Below are 20,553 nucleotides of genomic sequence, written 5' to 3'. Positions count from 1 at the left end.
ATTCAGTTCATCCACACTACTTTTGTGCACTTCCAATAAATACTGTAGGGCAACAATGTATTGCAGACTTTGCTCCATAGTTTGGGAGAGTTATAAAGATCAAAGTACCACATTTTTCAAAAACCTGAAGAAAGTTTACAAACTCTTAATGAGGACTTTGGCCAGTTTCTGTTCAAGGCAGGGATTGCTGCCTGCCTCAGTCCCTCCGCTCTGGAATTATTGTTCTCATATTTCCCTACTTAGCTGTCCTGGTTTTTTTTAGTTTGTGGTGTTTTGTGGGGGAATGTTGTTTGATTATTAGGGGATTTTTTAAAATTATGTTGTCTGAAATATTGCAGCTCTGGCAGCAATGCAAGGTGGGAAGGCAGCAGTTCTGTATAGCCCTCTCTGCATATGGTTTGTTGCCGTACTAGAAATGCTGGATCTTTTCTTTCCATACGTTTCATTTTCTTTGTTTTTTGTTGGGTTTTTTTTGTTTTTGTTTTTGGTTTTTTTTGTTTTTTTTTTTTTTGCTGCTATGCAGGAGTAAAACAAGTTGTGTAAAGGGAGAGTAAAGACAAGCAAAGGTCCACTATTAACTTCAGCAGGTTTCTGTCATGTGATCAGCTTTGGTGTGGCTAAAAGTATTTGAAAAAACTCAAGTGCATTTAAATATTAGATAATTAACACTTTAGATCCACAAAGTCATCATTATTTTCATCATCACAGCATCTCCACTGACAGCAGAAGACTGGCATCTTTCATTTGTAGGTAGAGGATTGAAACAGAGAAAATTAAATTGACCAAGATGAGAAACAATTTGATATTCCAAGTCCAAGGACAGGGTGTGGGTTACTGGCCCATATTACTTTTGTGAGAAGATTGTCCTGTTTTGTTAATGTTGGACTGGACACTCTTGGCCAACTATTTGCTTATTTGGTTTTTTTGTTTGTTTGTGGATTTTTTTCCTTAAAGTATTCATTAGTATATTTTATTAAAAGAATAACCCCAACATCCAAAGAGACTGTCTGCTACCTTGCCAGGAAATGTTACTTTTTTCCTGTAGGAGCTTGGCTGATATGAACTTGGTTATTTACAACTGCAATGTTTTAGGCATACAAGTGGTATGAACTTGGATACCAAAGAGGTCACTTTGCATCAGTTTGGCAGCGCTCCCTCTACAATGTCAAGGGACTGAAAGCTCAACCTTGGTGGACAGCAAGGGAAACTGGGTATACAGAACTGGTGAAGGTAAGGCTTCCTTATATTTTTATTTTTCTTAAAATGACAGCTATAATTTCAGTTATTAAGCAGAGAAAATGCTAATCAATAAGGTCAGAACTACTGACTGTGAATTCCAGACACCACTGTCAGACTGAGCACAAGACTTAAGTAAGATACTATAAAATAAGCTTAGACATTTTCAAATTTGAGAATGGGGACAAGATGACTGAAATTATTAATAAATACTAAATTTGCATGGTAAACAAATGTAACATCTCAAGTGGAAAATGACAGCACAATTTGGTAATATCTGGAATAACCATTGTGAATTTTTAATTAGTCAGGAAAGACTGTGCTTTTGAGCCCTTGTGTAATATTTGGAAGCTTTTAATTGCATGAGAGAAACAAATATAGATTCCCAGTGATGGATTTAACAAAAATAATAATGCAGAATTTAAATTCTTTAAAAGGTTATTTATTTATTTATTTAAAGCAAGGCATTAAATATTGTTCATAACAATAGCTTTTATTTCCAAAATAGCATTGTTTTTTATTAATTTATTAGAATTCTAATAATAATTCCTAAAAAATTAGGAGAAGCCTTTTTTCCTGTATGTTTCAATTATTGGTGTGTGGTTTAGAGAAACTATTATGGATAAATAATTTAAACCCAGAAAAGTATATTTTTAAGGAACAAATTCCTTCAGAGTGGTTGTTTCTTTCTACTAAGTTACATAGAATATTTAAAAAAACACTATGGAGTGATGGTTATTTTAAAAAAATAAAAGTAGTTTAAAAAGAAAGATTGCTCTTTGTTATGGTTTTGATGGGAACAAAAATAAGGCTAGAAATTTAGATTAAAGTGTGATTCTCCAATGTAATCTCAGCTACACCAAAAAGTAGTGAGCTTTATGTACTAGCACATGAAATGTGCTCATATTGAACTAATTCTTGAGGTATGTGGGGAATGGATGCTTCTTGCCATACAAGATATAGAGAAACTGGGAACTTCTTAATTTGTTTCTGTCAAACAAAAAGGAAATATACATATTATTTGATTGGCGTTTTAGAGCTACTTGCAGTGTTGTTTTACAGTTCCTTACATGTAAACCTTTCAAATTCCTATGTCACAGAAGGTAATGATCCATTCACACTTGTTTTGAGTCAGCTTTGAAGGGTGAAAGAATTCAGCTGATGTTACAAAATGGCCAGAGCTTCACCTTGAAGGGGATTTTTTCAGATGAATCAGGCTGTATATGGTTTGGATCAGCATCATGATTGGCTCCTAGAAGAGCTGCTCAGAAAACCAGCAAGGATAAAAATTCACCCCGACCTCCACAGTACAATTGCCTCTTTGGAATTCAGTAATACCTTTTTATTCCAATAATTTGGTGGTACATGTTTATTAGCAATATGTCAGTGAATCTAGATTAAATTGTGATTAATAATTTACTTGCACATGTATCGTAATTTGGGAGCAGTAAGATCTTTAAGACAACAGAGTTTAAAGTATAAAGCCAAAATGTTGCTATATTCATCAGGACAAATATTTGTGTTGTTGGGTTTTTTTGTAACTCAAGAAAGTACTTGAAGTTTTGCAAGAAAGCAGGTTTGATTTTAATTATGCAAGCAAGATTCAATGCTGCAAGCAAGACTAGAAGTAGTATTCTTCAGGAAGCAGGAAAAAAATATTGATGACCTTAGTTTTCTAATTTCTGAAGTACTCCAACTTCTGTACATGGTTTAGTTAAAAAAAATTATTTCCCCTTCTCACAGAACAAAAACCAATCAACAGTTAGTTCCTACTGCTTCATTTCATTACATTTCTCTTACTTCTGTGTGGGAAATGTGGGAAATGCTTCCAAATCACCATGGTAGAATTCAATATGGATATATAATGTACATAGCACTGGGGGCCCTGACCCTATCTCTGAATTTCACTGCTTGTTAAATGGGAATGAACTATTTTTATACCAATAACTTGGTATCTTAATAATGCTAACTGAGCATTTATTTGGGGCTGGAGCAGTAGTGAAGCTGAACTCTCTTTGATTCATTCCATTAACCAACACAGCTGTGGTCAGTGACATCTTATACCACAGACCTGGCTTGATTTTCTTATAAAAGGTCATCTAGTTTCTTTGGCATAGAGATGGAGATATGAATTTTGACACTGACTTGCTTCTTCCACAGAAATCCTAAAAAGAAATTTGTCTTTTTTTGGTATTCTCAGTTTAATAACTTCCTTCTGAGGGGCATTCAGCTTAACTAGCTGTAATCATACAGATGTGAGACAAACTGTCCATGCTAGTGGCATTGTTTGCAAGTGAGAAAAAAGGGATATTTCCACAGGATTATTCATTTTTACAATGGTGAATAACAACTGTAAGCATGGTGTATCTCCTTTTCTGGTGTTAGCTGTCCTACTACTTTACTTAAAAAATGGGTCCTGATGCTTAACTTCCTGATGTGTTAAAATAAGGTTAGAATAAGACAATCCCATACTTTATCTATTTTTTTTTTACCTGCTTGCCTGTATGTCTTAAGGAAGAGGGTTTTGGTTTGGGCTTTTTTTTTGGTGGGCAGAAGTGGGGAAGACTGAGAATATCTCAGTAACACTTATCAGGACATTGTAGACCTTAAACAGTGGAACTGTGCTGAAGGGGAGTTTTGAATCTCTCTGCAGTTCACTGAGGCTTAATGTTTTTCCTTGAAAGAACAGGGAGAGACACCTGATTTCTCAGGGAGAAGAAAATATAAACCTTTATATTAAGAAGGGTGTGGTGAGTGATTTATGTAAAGATGTTCTGCTAATGTTTCTGATTTACAGGCATTTTAGACCTTTGGATCTGGGAATTCAGGAAACTTGTCTTCTTCTTTTTATCTCAGCTGAAAGGAACACTTACTTTCATCTTTAAAATCCCATTCTTTTCCCTCAGGAGGATTAGCTTTCCTCAGCCAGTCTTACTGAGTCATTGCATCTTTCTCCAGTACCTTCTGCAGAACCCCATTCATAGCATTATTCTATTCTGGTGCTCATTTAAAAGATAATAAAAGACTTATGATGGTGTTGGATCCTAGAGACTTTCCACTGGTCTGAAATTAATATGTAGGCATTGACTTCAGTAACTTTGTCCTTTCTGCATGTTGTGTCCTTTGGCTTTTGGAAAGGACCCAGATGATGCTTTGCCAATAATTTACTACAGTGAATAGGTGATTGATTTTAAGTAGAACTTGTATTGTTGCTTTGCTGTGATGGCTTAGATTTTATTATATTAATTTTCAAGTGCATCAAGAAAAGTGCAGAAAGATAATGAAAGTATAGGCAGCAGCACATATCTTTATAGTTTTCCATAGGTTGACAGCTGGGCCTTAATAGTTTAGGTAATGATAGCTAAACATTCATAGTCAAGGGAGAAATTAAATTGAAATGTGTACTTAGAGTGTGTTTGTATGCTTTAAGGAGAGAGTTGTGTTGAAAAGAGCAAATATGATGCATACAAGTGTTGATGTTTAAGCTCTGTGAGTTGATTGAATGGGTACAAGGAATCTGTTTTAAAACACTGCTCCTTGCTTGGAGGTTATCAGCATTACCCAGTGGAGATGTGGTAACTGATTGTGAATGCTTTCCTATTCTGTTTAAGTAACAAAGTGAAGTGCATTAAACTCTTCACCACGATTTTATTTTATAGTTCAGTGGATTAAAATGGATGTGTGGCCAGTTGTTATGCCTCACATGAAGGGTAGCAACCCCTTAATCTCTTCCTCTGTCATTTATAACCACACATTGAATGGGTTTGACAGCACAGAGTAAAGATATTTTCAATGTAATAGTCTCACATAAAAGCCTCCAATATTAAAAAATCCCTATTTAAATAAAATCAACATTATTGCCAGATGTACAGCAACTGTAAACTTCAATTGTTATTAGGAACTGTATTTAAAAAGCCATATGGAGGTTTATGGGAATCAGCTGCTAGCAAACAAGTACATATGCTCCCAGTTCTGGCTGCCTCCTGATTTTTCACTTGTAATCAGGATACTGCACCAAATATAATATGAATTTTTTGCTCTAACATGGAGCTTGAATCCTTACATATCACAGAGTCATAAGTATATTTGACTTATTTCCTGCAGACACTAACTCAGATCAGGAACTGGAAGTCCAAGTCCTGGACTTAATCATTATGTTTAAATGTTGGTTTTTTTATTATTATTCAAGGTATCCCTGAGAGTCTGTGGTATCAGGAAGACCAAGGCTGGGTGGTGTTTGAACTCCCCACTTTATTTGTCCCTAGGAGTTGTCTGTTGGTCATTATAAAGCACTGTCAGTGTGTTTTACAGGTGGGGGTCTACGTTTTCAGGGCAGAAACCCTATTGATTTCTGAGCAATTTATGTCTAAAACCATTGAGACTTTAGCTCAAAATTGATGAGATATATTCAAATAAATTTGTACCTAACATATTAGGGAGGGAGAGCCTTTAAACACAAGGACAAACACTCACCTGTATAGGTTAACCTTCAACCTGTGGCACTTGAGAGAGAAAGTGGAGGTGACAGCAGCTGTTGCTGGCAATGCCTTGGACCACCAGTGCTCTTCATGTGTCATCTTGTCTGCATGGATGAATGCTCCCTCTTACCTTTTCTCAGCTGAGGGAGTAGGAGGAGTTTGAGGAAGCACAGAAGAACTTGGAATATCCTTTAAACTTTTCCAGTTTTGTTGCTCTGTATCACTTTAAATTGAGGCTGGTGTGAGTGTAGGTTATTTTCTTGTTTCTCTTCTCCACCCAGTGCAAAACCAGGTACTCAAGCTAGCATTTCCTTTTGTAGATAGGGTAATGCTGAATAAGTAGCAGCACTGTTCTCATATACATCTCTAATTAGGTGGAAATTTTCAATCTTTTTATACCTTACATTTTGGAAAAGTCAGTTTTCCAAAGATATTCTAAAAAAACACCCAAACTCCAGAATAACTTTTTGCAATTTTACTTAATGCTAGCTGTTAAATGAGTGTTACAGAAATAAGTGTAATAGAAATGAGTGTAAATGAGTGTTAAAGAAACCATCAATAGGAGAATATTGTGGAGGGAGAATAATGTGAATACACTAGGAAAAATAAGTGTTCTTCCTCATTTTTTTGATAGGTGAGAAAAAAAAACAATTTGTTATGATAGAAATTACTATATAGGATAAGTGAAATCTATATTTTCATATATTTTAGCCTAGCTAAAATTGTTGTAGTGGAAGAAAGTAGCTGTATTATAGACAATGTTCTAACTAAAGTTTGCTTTGTTGAGCATTTTATGATCTAGCAATATAAACCTATTTTGTCAGATCAGCTTTTCCTTTAAGTAATAAAACTCAAGTGGAACATGCAACTGTTAATTTACAAGAGGATGGCTAATAATCATATGAAGTTTTAAGACTAAAAGGGGACACTTATATCACCTAGCACCTGTATCACCTTTTATTCATCATATAAGGAGGAAGTGTGGGAACATACCATAGCTTATTTCAGTGTTAAATGGATTGAAGATGTCTTACAGAAATGCATTGTTCAAGAGCACAAAGGAAAAATGAAAACTATTCACCCAAAATAAGGTTTAGTGAGAAAAGTAAGCTGCTGGGAAATTGAAGTTACTTTTATCCAGATCCATTGTTATGGGTTTTCCATTTATATTGCTATAACATTAAAATGACTTATTATTGGTAGAATAAAAGGTTTCCTAAGCTATCTGATTTCTCCAAATATGATGTCCTAAGGCAGCAGAGAACAGAAATTTCAATTCTGGTATTTTGAGGATTTGTATGTATGAAGTGTAAGGCAGCTCACATGTTCTCAATTGTGTCCATAAATGATCACCTGGCATTTCAAGTTGTATATGATTTTTGCAATAGCATCAATACATGCAAGTGAATCTCAGCAAGCCTTTCTGAAGGTTTAAATGATAAATTCCTAATCAAGTGGTGTGTTTAAATTTGGCCTCTTTGGCCTGTAAAATTCTGCCAACACCTGGAGTTCCAGGTTATATGAGTGGTTTTCCAGTTAGAGGAATGATTCCAGGTCGCATGCACAGCATTTAGGAAGATCAATACATTTAGCTTGCAATACAAAAAATACTTAAAGATCCCTTAGGCTCATCAAAAAGCAAGTTAAAGTGAGGCCTCATCTACAAAGACACTGGCTATTGTTGAAATCTTACAATCCCAATGCAATTGAATCTGAAGAGTTATTTTTCCTGCCTTAACATGTCAGAAGGGAATAGAATTTGAAGCAACTTGATAATAGCAAAGAACACTTTCTTTTATTGCCTTTAAATATTAAAAAAAGCTAATAACAGCAGGAAAAAATAAAAATGGTACTAAAGCCAAACAAAGTAATTTCTCAGTGCAGTAACATGGCTCTTACAACAGTCCTTAGAGAAAAACTGGAAGCTCATTCGGGATGAAGGTCTTGCTGTGATGGATAAAAAACAAAGCCTCTTCCTGCCTGAAGATGAGAACCTACGGGAAAAAGGAGACTGGAGCCAGTTTACCTTATGGCAACAAGGTAAAACATTCTGTATTTCTCCTCTTACCTCAATTTCATTATCTCAGATTAACATAGTATAGTAAGGAGTACCAACACAGATTTTTCTAGAACTGTTTTTGTAATCAGTATGTACAGAGGAAGGGAACTGATAAAACAATGTTTGGGACCCCTATGACAATGAACAGGAGTTCTTAATTCTAAACTCTGTTGTCCCCAAATACCTCTAAGGGTCCCTTGAGTATGGTAACTGTTCAATGAGTGTATTCCTCTTCTGGCAAGGCTGCCAGCTCTTTACCTGGTAATGCATAGTACAGATGAGCTGAGGGAAGATGGGAACCTGGGAGAAGGTCCCCATCTTCCCCATCCTCAATTCTGTGTTGCCAGCTGGAGGAGATCTGTCATTCAGAAACAGTATGAGCAAAAGAATATAACTTTAATTTGCCTGCTGCCTTGCCCCTATGCTGTGCACTGGGAGGCCCAACTCTTGGAATGACCTTAAATTCTTATAAAACTCCACATATGAAAGGGTACTGTAAAATAAATTATTAAAATTAAATTTATATCAAAATATAATCTGGTGTTGAAATTTTATGATACTGGGGGCATTTAAAATCTTCTTTTTTCTTATGCATCCATGTTAGTGATTATACATTTTAAATAACACTTTTTTAAATGGTAGAAAGCCTGGTATTCACAAATAATGTAAAAGTAAAATGTGTAGGCTGCTATGATATTACAGCATGGAGGTACTTAGGTTGCACAGTCTGTAAAATGGGAATAGTAATATTTACTTGTCTCTCAGAGTCAGATCTTTGGCAGCTTTGTTGGTCTTATGCAAAGCAGAAAATGGAAATATTTATTCATTGCTCTTACCAATGTTCTATCCCTTATATTCACTAGGGAGAAAAAATGAGAATGCTTGTAAAAGTGTTCCAAAAACATGTGCTTTATTGGAAAGGTTCCCGGAAGCTACTGGCTGCAGAAGAGGGCAGGTACCTGACAAACTTCTTCATTTTTGCAAATTCATAATGCTGGGAGCAGGTGATTTTGAGGAATAGAGGGACATGTACAGAGGAATGCACAATTTTGGTATATTTAATGATGCCTCAAGTAGACAATAAACTTAACAATAAAGATATGCCCTATTTTAACTGTCAGTAAATACCAGGTGAAATATGTTAGCTGAAACCTTTCTATGGACTCTTTAGTTGAGCCATTTTACCTTGTGTTTCCTGGGAGCTCATGGTAGGCAAATAGCTGTTTGCCATGGGTCAACCAGTAAGTAATGCCTTACTAAACCTCAGCCTGAAGTGACCTGATCTGACTCGTAGCCTAACTCTGCTTTCAGCAGGAGGTTGGATTAGGTCCTTTCTAACCTGAGCTTTTCTTTTTCTTCTGATCTGAACCCAGCTTCACATGACTAATTTGGTGAGCCAGATTCTCACTGTGATAAACTTCACCTGTCTACCCCAGCCTGGCTGCATTAGACAGAGGGAGAATCACCTTGTGGAAGCCAAATAGTGCTCCCACGTGCTTCTTTCCTGAAGGTGAAGGAAAGAAATTTTATATCCATGAGTGTGAGTGCCAACAAAATTCGTTTCAAATTTGTTTCAAGGGCCTATGATGACTATTCAGCTATCAGTTAATCTCACTTAATCATGCAGTAGACCTGTATGGGTCAATATACATGTAGTGGTTCTGTAGGACATGTTTTCATTTTTTTCCAAGTTATTATATTTTGTCTACAATGACTACGTGAGAATATCCTTCACATGGCAAAATTAAGGAAAAAGTTGAAAACCACAGTGCTAATGTAGGCCTAATTCAGATCCTTGAGTGTATGTGTTCATCTTTTTCACCAGTCCCTTGCTTTTGATGTGCAGAACTGCACTGGGTGGCTACTGCTGTGGGAATGAACAAAGCTGTTGTTGCAAAGGCAGGTTGTAGTGAATATGACTGATGAGAAGTCATCACACTCAATGTGGCTACAAGAAAACTGCTCTCAGTCGCATCTGTCCCTGAGAGCAGATTCTCTTTGAGAGCTGCTGTTTTGTTCTTCATTGCCCTACGTGTTATGACCACGATATGGTTTGCAGAGATGTTGTACATTTACAGCTGTAGCTGTAGTCACATGTTTTGAACATATGAATGTAAAATAATCTGAAAAGTCATGCTCTAGAAGTCTAAAGTTTTACATCCACTATTATGAGATGCCTAGGGAAATTTTAGTTTTATGCTAACCATGACTCAGATGTTACTGCTAAAATAAAATATCAGCTGATCCCTATTCACATACAGAAGCACTGGCAAGCAATGGGAGCAAACACAATCAGGAAATAAGGCATTCTGTGGTGGATAGACTATTTGGATGCTTTGGTCACGTCATGTAGTGACAAAGATAAATGGAATGTAAAATAATCATCTACCTGCTCAGTGTTGCTGAGACACTGTATAGAACAATAGGAAATGATCAAAATTGTAGCATTCTTCTTAAAAATAGCAGAAAACTAAAAGTATCACAGGTAGTTTTAATTCTGGACATTTCTTACATTGCAGCCATAGTACAACTCATTGGTAGTTTAGAACAATTTACCTATAGCACTTGAGCACAGCAGGCAGATATAATTCACAGACATATCCAGACTGATCTGCATGGGCAGATAATGTACATGACAGCAATCAATCTTTAGTGCTGTCATATTAGCATTACAAAAAATGTTTAGCTCAGATATTAAAAAGTATCTTGCATCACCAGTTATTTGCATTGTGTTAGGGTCTAACACATCACAGTGTAGCAGAGTTGGGTGGGAGGGTCTGTGTTCACCAGAGCCATTGGAGATCATCACTTGCTGTCATAAGAAACTGCCAAAAAGCTGAAACCTCAGCTTAGGGGCACAAAAAAACCTCAGGCAAGAGGCACACACTGTCTTCTGCTGGTTTTGATAACAGTTGAAGAGCATGCAACACCTTAATCTGTAAGATTTATCAAAACTACTCTGTCCCAACCAAATGTGCACTTTTCTCAGTTGAAAAGGTGTTTCTCATCACTGTCATGCATTATTCACACTTCCCTGTTCTTTCAGTTGTTGTAGAATGAATCAAAAAGATTGAGGTGAGAGGGATATCTGGAGATTATGTAGTCCAATTCCTTGCTCAAAGTTGATGAATTAGAGCAGGTTGCTGTGTCCAGCCAGGTTTTGAATGCCTCTGAGGACAGAGACTCTACAGCCTCTCTGGGCAACCTGTTCCTGTGTACAGTAAAAAAGTGTTTCCTTATGCTTAAATGGCATTTCCTGTGTTTCAATCTGTGCCCATTGCCTCTTTCCCTGGATTCCATTGAGAAGAGCCTGCCTCTGCCTTCTCCACTCCTCTCATCAGGTATTTATATGCATTGATAAAATCCTTTCTTGACCTTTTTGCTCTCCAGGCTGAATGGTCCCAACTACCTCAGCTTCCCCTTGTATATTAGATTCTCCTATCCCTTAATCCCCTTTATACCCCTTCACCTGCTCCAGTGTGTCCACATCTCTCTCCCAGTAGGTAGCACAGAACTGGGTCCAACATTTAAGATGTCTCACCAGCTCTGAGGGGAAGAATAACCTCCCTCAACAGGCTGACAGACCTTTCCATAATGCAGCCCTGGAAGCTGTTGATGGCTTTGCTGCAATGCTGGCTCCTGTTTAATTTGGGCACTGTGAGGACATTTTGAGGGCCCCCCTTGAGGACCCCACGGTCTCTTTCTAGGAAGTTGCTTTCCAGACAGTTGTCCATCAGCCTGTATTGGTGCATGCCTCCCTAGTGCAGAATTTTATGCTTCTTTTTGTCAAGTATTTTAAGATTTTGCCTTTTCTCCATCCTGCCAAGGTCTTTATAAAAGACAGGAAAAAAAAAAAAAAAAAGAAAAAAAAAAGTAGTGTGTTGGCAATTCCTATTCAATTTTCTATCATCTGCAAACTTGCTGAGGGAAATGCACTCTGTCCCATCTTCTGAGTCACTGTGAATCTCCTAAACAGTGCTGGACCCAGTACTGAGCCCTGTGATGCACCTCTGAGGAGTGGCCTTCAGCTGGATTTTGTGCCTCTGATCATAACTTGTTGAGCCTGGCTTAAATGCCAGGCTTCAATCCTTTTCACTGGGAACTTATCTAGATTCTATTTCCTCACTTTGCTGATTAGGATGTTTATGGCAGACTGTTCAAAGATTTAACGTTGAGATAAACAATATCCACCGAACTAGAAAACTCACCATAAAAAGCTGGTATAGTACAGAATCCCCTTCATAAACCTATACTGGCTATATACCCAGGTACATTCTTTTCCTTCATTTTTTTGAAAGTTGTTTCCAGGATTACTTGCACCATCACCTTTCCAAGGGCTGAGGTGAGGCTGACTAGACAATAGCTCCTCAGACCTTCCTACTTGCCCTTCTTGAAGATAGGAACCTTTCCTTTCTACCAGGGGACGTCTGCAGGTGGCAGTGACCTTTCAAAGATTGCATGGATTATGTATGGATTCACATCAGACATTTCCCTCAGGACTCATGGGTGCATCCCATCAGGACCCATGAACCAGGTTGTTGAGTTTGTTTAAATGATCCCTAACCTGATCCACAGAAGATCAATCACCAGTGCTCCAGTCTATTTCACTGGTCTTGGGTGCCTGGCACTGCTGAAAGTCAGTCATACCAGTAACGACTGAGGCAAAGAAGACATGTAGTGCCTCAGCCTTTCCCATGACCTTTGTCATCAGATATCATCAGATATTCTGTCACATTTAGTAGCTGGGCATGTTTTCCCTAGACTTCCTTTTATTGCTGAGATATTTGTAGGAATCTCTCCCGTTACCCTTCAATTCTATCTCTAGATTCAGTGCCAGGAGAGCTTTGACTTTCCTAACCTCATCCCTGCCCATGCAGAGTGTCTCTGCAGTCTTCCTGGGTGACCTGACCCTGCTTCCACCTCCTGTATGCTTCCTTTTGTGTTTCATTTTTTCTGGGTTGCCTTGCTTCCTGCACATAGGAATTATTGAGTTTGGACAAGGTGCTACTTAAAAATCAACCAGCTCTCCTAGACCCCTCTTTTCTCTTGAGATTTTTCTCAGCAGGTCCATGAGTAAGACCAAATCTTCTCTCCTGAAGCTGTGGGTAGTAATTCTGCTTTTTTACATTTTCCATCCTCTCACAATCTTGAACTCCACCTTCCCATGGTTGCTATGCCCAAGGTTGACAGTCACGTCCAAAGACGTCATCTGAGCGGGGCTGGCCAGTCTGATGAACACAAGCCTTGTGTCTCCTATTGTCCATACTTTTAAATATTTCCATAGGAAATAAGGTATTTTTTCTGACTGTAGACAGAAGATAATTATTTTCAGCCTGAAATGTGAATACTGGTTATTTTAAGTAAAATTAAAACTATGTGCTTTCAGCCATAAACACACCCCTGGTTTCACACACACACCACAAGACATATGTTTTGTAGTATTAATTGCCTTTAGGATATGAGAGAGAATTGCTGCTGAAACTCAAACAAAAGATGACATTACACTTTTCACCCATCACCAAGGATGAGACTAAATGAAGTCCTAACTCCCAGCAGCATGGTTGTGAAACAGAATGTGTTGAAATATGTGCCTTTCTCTTCTTGCAGATCAAATATTCTATCATGCACCCAGGGACTCATGTCTGGCCCCACACAGGGCCCACCAATTGTCGGCTGAGGATGCATTTGGGCTTGGTGATCCCTAAGGAAGGCTGCAGAATACGGTGTGCCCAAGAGAACAGGTATGGTTGCAATACTGGGGTATTTTTTACTGTTTTGGGGAGAAGGGGGTTGCTTGCTTGCTTGGTTGTTTTTTTGGGTGTTTTTCCCCCCAGTTTTCTCAAGACTGAAGAAGGAATGGAACTGCATGTAGTTAAAAAAAAGGAGACTGTTTTGATGATGAGGATGTGTAATATATTTCATGAAACAAACAATTTGCACTCTGACTCATGGTACAAACGTATTGAGACAAACCTGCTCTTCTCTGCTATGGCATTGAAATAAGGGTTTGGTCAATGGGATCTCTATTTACTTTTACAATGCCACACTAATATTGCTGCCAAAAGAGTTCCTGTATTTATTTTGATTTTGGAGAGACATAGAATTTGTTTGGCAGAAGCTGACTACATTTTCACTGCTGTGACAGAATACCATGGTACTTCCAGCAGAAGCCTTCTTTTCAGCTAGTATTATTTCTTATAATTCAGTTAAAATATTCCAGTTGAATTTGATCTCAAGATGAAGACATCTCTGAAGTTTTAGGCCCAGTGGATTACTCAGGTGGCAATTTTATTTTAAAGTATGCTTTAAGGGAAGTTTCTTACCCGTGAAAAATTGTACTGAACTTCAAGTCAGTTTTATCTCTGTTTGCTCAGTCCAAAATGAAATTAAATGCAATAGCTTATACATTTACAATCAGGGCATATACTCCCCTTAGGAAGACAGGAAATTGTGCTAGGTTTTTTGTATTATATTATTAAACACAGAAAGAAAAATGTAGTGTTACCTATATTGCTTATTGCTTACAGGCTAAATTTACTGGGCTTAAGTGAAGTTCTCATGATGCTTAATATCTGTACATATATTTTGAAAGATTCTGCAGCTTCTGAGGGCAACAAGAGCTAATTTTGGTATTGAAAAATGAAATGCTACTCCTGTCTGCATGACTGCAAAGGAGGGTTTTTTTGATAACATTTGAAAACAACCACAACTGGAAATCTTTGGAATTGTTGAGGATAGAAGTATCCAGCTGTTAATAACCAAAAGCATTGTTACTATACTCTCCTGCCAACATGTAGCTGACAGTCAGTGTTACAACCTACACTGCCTATGTCTAGGGAGTGACGGACTTTTTTTCCAGCATTCCAATCCAATATCCAAAACAAGCTGGGTGGAGGGAGAGGTAGCTAATTGCCTTAGAGGACTGATATAGAGGCATGGAGTCTTTTCACTTTAGGACATTAATGTTAGTTCAGATTGGTAGCAACTGCATGGCATGACCATTAGGTGGCTGTTTAGTAGCTGGTATGAACAAAAAAGAGTGGTTTTGCTCTGCTGCCAAGAGAGCAGGTGTCCACAGCTCACCACCTGTTATAAGGCTGGCACCCTTCTTTGTCTTAACCTGGACAGAAGGGATAGTCCTGTGGAAAACGAACTTAACTACCTCCTTGGTAGCAATGCTCCCTCAAGAGCAGAAAAATACCTGTTGAATGTAGAGCATGTCAGCGTCCAGATTCCAGAACCTGAGTCAGTCTGATGCATCAGACATACTCATTTCATGTGTAAAACACTCACGAGCTGACTGCAACTTCTGCTGAAATGTGTTAAGATCAGCTGCTTACAGCAAGAGCTGTACATTCAGAAACAAGGGCAAGATTTTCCCTGGAAGCTCTCAAAGTATGTCTACTGCTGGCAGTGAAAGGGCTTTTATATATCCTTCCCTTATGGCAGAGGAGGTGTGTAGACTACTGGCAAAGGGAATGGTGCCAGGAGGAAGACTTAGCTTGATCAATTTCCATTCTTTTCCTCCTGGTGGTTCAGAGCAGTGGTAAACTGGTGGTTTCCAGCAGGAGAGCTGGCTGGAAGAGGAAGGTTAGCATCAAGCCTTCTCTGGCCTCCTGTGCCACCGCTGTGCGCGTGAGAGAGACAACAGAAACAATGAGATTTTCATGCTTGGTTACCTCTATGCCACCCAATGTGGTTGTTTAGAACTCATCATTTGATGGACAGGCAAATCAGCACTGTCCAGTGCTGTGGCTTACTCCTTCATTTGCAGAAGAGCTTTTTGCAGCTGTTTGGAGTTGGTGTACCCTGTGGTAGTGGGCCACAAAGATGATCAGAGGGCTGAAACACCTCTGCTATGAGGAAAGGCTGAGAGAGCTGGAGTTGTTTGACTTTGAGAAGAAAAGGGTCCAGAGAGACCTCATAATAGCCTTTAAGTACTTGAAGGGAGCTTTTAGGAAAGATTGGGACAGTATGTATCAGATAGGTTGCAACAGGACAGGGGTAATGCTTTTAAACTAAAAGAGGAATAGTTTAGATTATATATAAGGGAGAAGTGTTTTATAGAGAGAGTGGTGAGATGCTGGAACAGGTCACCCACAGGGATTATGTTCCATGCCTGGAAACATTCGAGGTCAGGCTGGACAAGGCTTTGAGCAGCCTGATTGAGTTGAAGATGTCCCTGCTCATTGCAGGTTATGCCTTTAAAGGTTCTTTCAACAAAAATTATTATAATTCTATGTTTCTTGTTTTCTATGGCATTGATAATTTTAGGTCACTTGGCTATTTTGAGGTCCCAGGTCTGTAAAGTGCAGAGTATTATGCATGGAAATGGTAGGTACATAATATCTAGTTATCATAATCGAACATCACTATCAAGGAAGGTAGCTTTATGTTGAAATTAAGGTGAAGCTAGAGCCATTATGCAGAAGCCAGTCTGGGATCTCACCTTTAACAGGTGACACTAGAGCTTATATGGAAAATTATCTGGAAACTAACCCAAAGTGGCTCAGCACCAGACCAGAACAATATGGTCCCTGTATTACTACTGAGAAGTGTTTTTCACACCATCAGGCTTCTAGAAAATATTTATTTGCATGCTAATAGTGGGGTTTGTAGCCTTTTCAAAAGGGGCTAATAGTCCTGTCAGCTTTATGACTTTTTCTTTGTTGTGCAAAACAGCCATTCCCATTATGATGCAAATGATAGAGCCTGGGTTTTAACCTCTGAAGCTACTTCATCTGGGTGCCTGGGTTTTTATTGTCCTTAACCGAGTTGCACTTTCAGGCTATTTAGAGCAGTTCTTTTCAGGCTTGATTTAATTTAAAAAAAAAAACAAAACAAAACAAAACAAAACTAGAAACAAAACAAAAAAAATTCAGAAAAACCCCAAACCAACTGAAAACCCAGCTACTTCCCCCAACAAGAAAAACAACACTAGATCTCAATTGCTTCAGACAAAGCAAAGCCAAATCCTCCAACCCTCCCCACCAAACACCCTTGGCACCGCCTCCCAAAAAAACCCTACTCAAAGCCACCCAAAATCAACCCCCACAAAAAACTCCAAAAATAAACCAACCCCAAAAAACCAAGCCAAACTAATTATACAACCCAAAGTTTGCTTGAATTTTTTTACCTCATTATAGCATTGCAAGTGGTTTACTCCCATGGACTTTAATAAAACCAATGTAACTTCAGTGCAGTACCAGTAACTCAGGGTCTGTGCAACATACAACATTTTCATTACCAGATAACTGATGTGGTAACAAAAAACCCCACATGATCATATTTAAAATCTGCAAAAGGCTGTTTATCTAGGCCTTTAAGGCATGTGCAAGTCAATGTGAATTCTTTTACTATGTTATGTTTTTTTAAAAATTTTGTTTAGCTGATTATTTCAATTGATGCTATTTCAATTTCTTTTCATAACCTTACAGCACAACCCCATAAATTTTGATGGTTACTTTTTTCTCTTGCTGAATTAAAAATATGGGGATGAATTGGAAGTATGAACCTAGTTTTCATCCTGTTTTTGAAAAAGAAAATAGTTTTCTCTGTAAATGAATACAGCTGAATGAGCTTAAGCAATGCATTTCCATCTTTGAGGGCAAGACCTTTGTTTCTTTACGATTGTTACTGTTCACAGTGCTTGCTTCCCTCTGAGGGCATCCATCCTCTTGGATTGCTTCAGCTCCTGAGGGATCCTGTTAAAAAAAGTGAGTGTGTGTTCATGGTAGAGTGGCTTTAGGAAGGAATGTTTCTTTGACCATTGTTACCTTGGCTGTTATTCATCCAGTCTCACCTGGAGGTGTATAATCAGGTGTTAAACTTCTCTTCAAAATTATGAATCCAGGTCTCAGCAGGCTGGAAAAACTGCCAGCTGAAACGTGATGAAGTTCAACAAAGGCAAAAGCAAAGTCCTGCAGCTGAGAACAGATAAACACCTTGCAGCTGTAGTGATTGGGTGATGACTGCCTGGAAAACAGCTCTGCAGAAAAGGGCTTAAGGAGCCTAGGGACCAAGTTGAACATGGCTTATAATCCTCTTTTGTATTGATGAAGTCTAGCTGTGTTAGTAAATTTGTAGGAAACAGTTTGAGCAGTACAATATTTTCCTCTCTCTTCTGCATTCAATACACTGCCTCTGGAGTATGGTGTCCAGTTTGGGATACTTCAGTACAAATAAAGTCATTGATAAACTAGAGGGACTCCAGTGGAGGATGGATAAGATGATTAGGAGGAGAAACTCAAGGAACTGGTTAGGAGTCTGGAAACCAGAAGGCTATAGAGTAGCCTAGTTACTCTCTTAAGTACTAATGGGTGGGTGACTGTGAGAAAGACAGAACTGGACTCTTTTCAGAGAGGTGCAGTTGTAGAATGAGAGATAATGAACACAAGTGACAGTGAAGGAACTTTCATCTAGGTAAAAGGGAGTTTTCACAGTAAGATGGTAGAGTAGACATGGTTGCAGATATCTCAGATATCTCAAGCTCTTCACTAGTAGATTTTTTAATATTTCATCTAACCTCAAAGTTGAATCTAACTTTGCAGTGAGTCCTTCTATGAGCAGAGGCTTGGATAACATGACCTTCCAAAGGCATTGTTCTGATTTTTAGAAAAAGTAAATTGATTTATAGTCATTTCTTTTTGAACTGTATGACCATGTTACTGTCATTCCCACATTTTCCATCACTTATGTACATCACTGATATATCTGATTAGAAGGGAAGTGGATTATCACACCAGTAGTATACTCACTCAAATAATTAAAAAGTATAATAAATAACATACACCATAAATGTCTGAATGTGTTTGTGAGCATAACTGTGCAGAATGAGGAGGAAGGATCCCTCAGTAATATGAAGGTCCATTAGACTGATCTTTCTGCAGTTTTTTTAAAGCTCCCATCTCCTTGGATTAGGCAGTGAAATCTTAACTATGCAATCTGTACTGTTAAAATATTTCTCATATGTCAAAGAGCATCTTCAGAACTGATCTATAGCTTACCCACACCATGGCACTTCAAATACTACACTAAAGTATGTTCTTTTTTGTTTTACAGAGACTGGGAAGAAGGGAAAGTCCTTATTTTTGATGACTCTTTTGAACATGAAGTATGGCAGGATGCTGAAAGTTATCGCCTTATATTCATTGTGGATGTGTGGCACCCTGAGTTAACAGCTCAACAGAGACGTACCCTTCCTGCTATTTAGGGGGTTTCCTCTGATATGTGGAGCAGAGGAGTATTAGCTCCTTTGGAGAATGAAAATAGGATTAATTTATCCAGCATACAAAGTATACAAGCATTTTAAGGGTAAGAAAAGATAAGGATGACATTCTACAATCAGAGTGGACTTGGTTTAAAAGAAAAAAGATGCCATGTTTTGTTTCATACTGATACAGCACTGATGTGTATTGTTTTTCTGGCTGCAAGTCAAAAAACACAAGTCTTGTCAGCCAAAAAGCAATAGATCTGGATTTTCAAACTGAGGAATATGCAGATGTTTTTGCCACGCCTGTATTTTCTTTACAAAGCCAGTCAATAAGTCACATGCTTGACTATATTCAGGCTCATGATTTATAATCTTACATCTAGGAAATACTTCCTGGCCTTCTGTATGGGAAGCAACATGTAAGATATTTGCAAATGTATGCACACAATCGACTTTGAAAATCAGTATGCAGGTGTAATATTAGCTGCTTTAGGCATAGAACATGTCCCTATGTTATCACTGTAGATAATGTGAATGAGTTATGTGTGTTTTGTACTTTTTCTACCTGAGTAACTGTATTTTTCTAGCTTAATTATGAACAAATCTTCTTTAATTAACCACTATTTTTAAAAAAGGTGATATATATACAAATGCCTCTCTACCTATCGGCAGAAGGAAAACACTATATATGAACAAATTTAATTTTTGCCAATTGTCGCCTTCTTTTGCCTTCCTGCAAATGTTAACAGAAACTTGCATAATAGCTGCCTAGTGAAGCTTTTTTCTTTTAAAACAGAATAATTCTCTTAGTCAGCAGGTGACCTTCAGTTTGATAATGTGATTCTGGAAAATGTTGAGCAAATCTGACATTTTTAGGCTCAGATCTTGAAGTACTTGACTGTTCTTAGGATTATATGGTGAGCTGCTATTTCTCCTATAATTACAAAAGCTTCTGGTGTAATAGCCTTTCTCTATCCACTGAGGGTCTGAGGCCCCTCCTTCCAGGGGCTCCTCCTTGGCTGTCCTTGGGTGATCACTCAGAATAAAAAAAATATATGAAGAATTTCTTGTGCTTTGGGCAGAAGGACAAGGTCTAACTTGGCTTCCTGCCAGAATGCAGAGCAGATGAAGACCTTCCAGTTATTACCTTGTATTAACTTCCACTGCTAGCATCCTATAGAGAAATAGAATGAGCCTCTAATTGACTTAATGGTGTTTTCCTTGTCTTGAAATGTGTGACATAATACTGAAGTAATCTGATCCCAGTACTGTTTACAGTGTACTCTGTATGTGCCATACAGAATTTACTATACAATAGAAAGGCTTATTTCCAAGAAAGAAAACTAGTTTAGTGTTTAAGCAGTTGGCAGATCTTTTGAGTCTGTTTAATGAGAGATGGAGTGTGCAGAACCCTCCACTTTTAACTTCTAAGAACACTAACAGGAGAGAGAGCAGAGATTGTGCTGCTGATGTTTTTGGCTGGCTTTTATCTCCTCACCTGCTGCACCAGCTGGGTGCAGACAGGTGTGCTAGGATGTTCTGGGCATCATTACTGAGGGTTGTGAGTG

General features: G+C 38.1%; 1 protein-coding gene across 20 annotated transcripts in view; it reads left to right on the top strand.

The window, feature by feature from the left end:
- Positions 1–19,103, top strand: part of ASPH (aspartate beta-hydroxylase) — a 107,990-nt gene extending 88,887 nt beyond the window's left edge. For all 20 annotated transcript variants that reach the window (XM_085572134.1, XM_085572132.1, XM_031504035.3 and 17 more), the window contains 5 exons: positions 1,093–1,230; positions 7,619–7,754; positions 8,637–8,728; positions 13,381–13,514; positions 18,835–19,103. In XM_085572134.1, the coding sequence (XP_085428260.1) occupies positions 1,093–1,230; positions 7,619–7,754; positions 8,637–8,728; positions 13,381–13,514; positions 18,835–18,985 (651 nt within the window). In that variant the 3' untranslated portion in view covers positions 18,986–19,103. The remainder of the gene's footprint in view (positions 1–1,092; positions 1,231–7,618; positions 7,755–8,636; positions 8,729–13,380; positions 13,515–18,834) is intronic.
- The last annotated feature ends 1,450 nt before the right edge of the window (positions 19,104–20,553 follow it).

Source organism: Lonchura striata, chromosome 2 (genome assembly GCF_050655825.1).
Source record: "Lonchura striata isolate lonStrDom1 chromosome 2, ASM5065582v1, whole genome shotgun sequence".
Classification (NCBI taxonomy): domain Eukaryota; kingdom Metazoa; phylum Chordata; class Aves; order Passeriformes; family Estrildidae; genus Lonchura; species Lonchura striata.
Note: the sequence above shows the minus strand (reverse complement) of the source record. Positions and strands in the feature narration are given on the sequence as shown.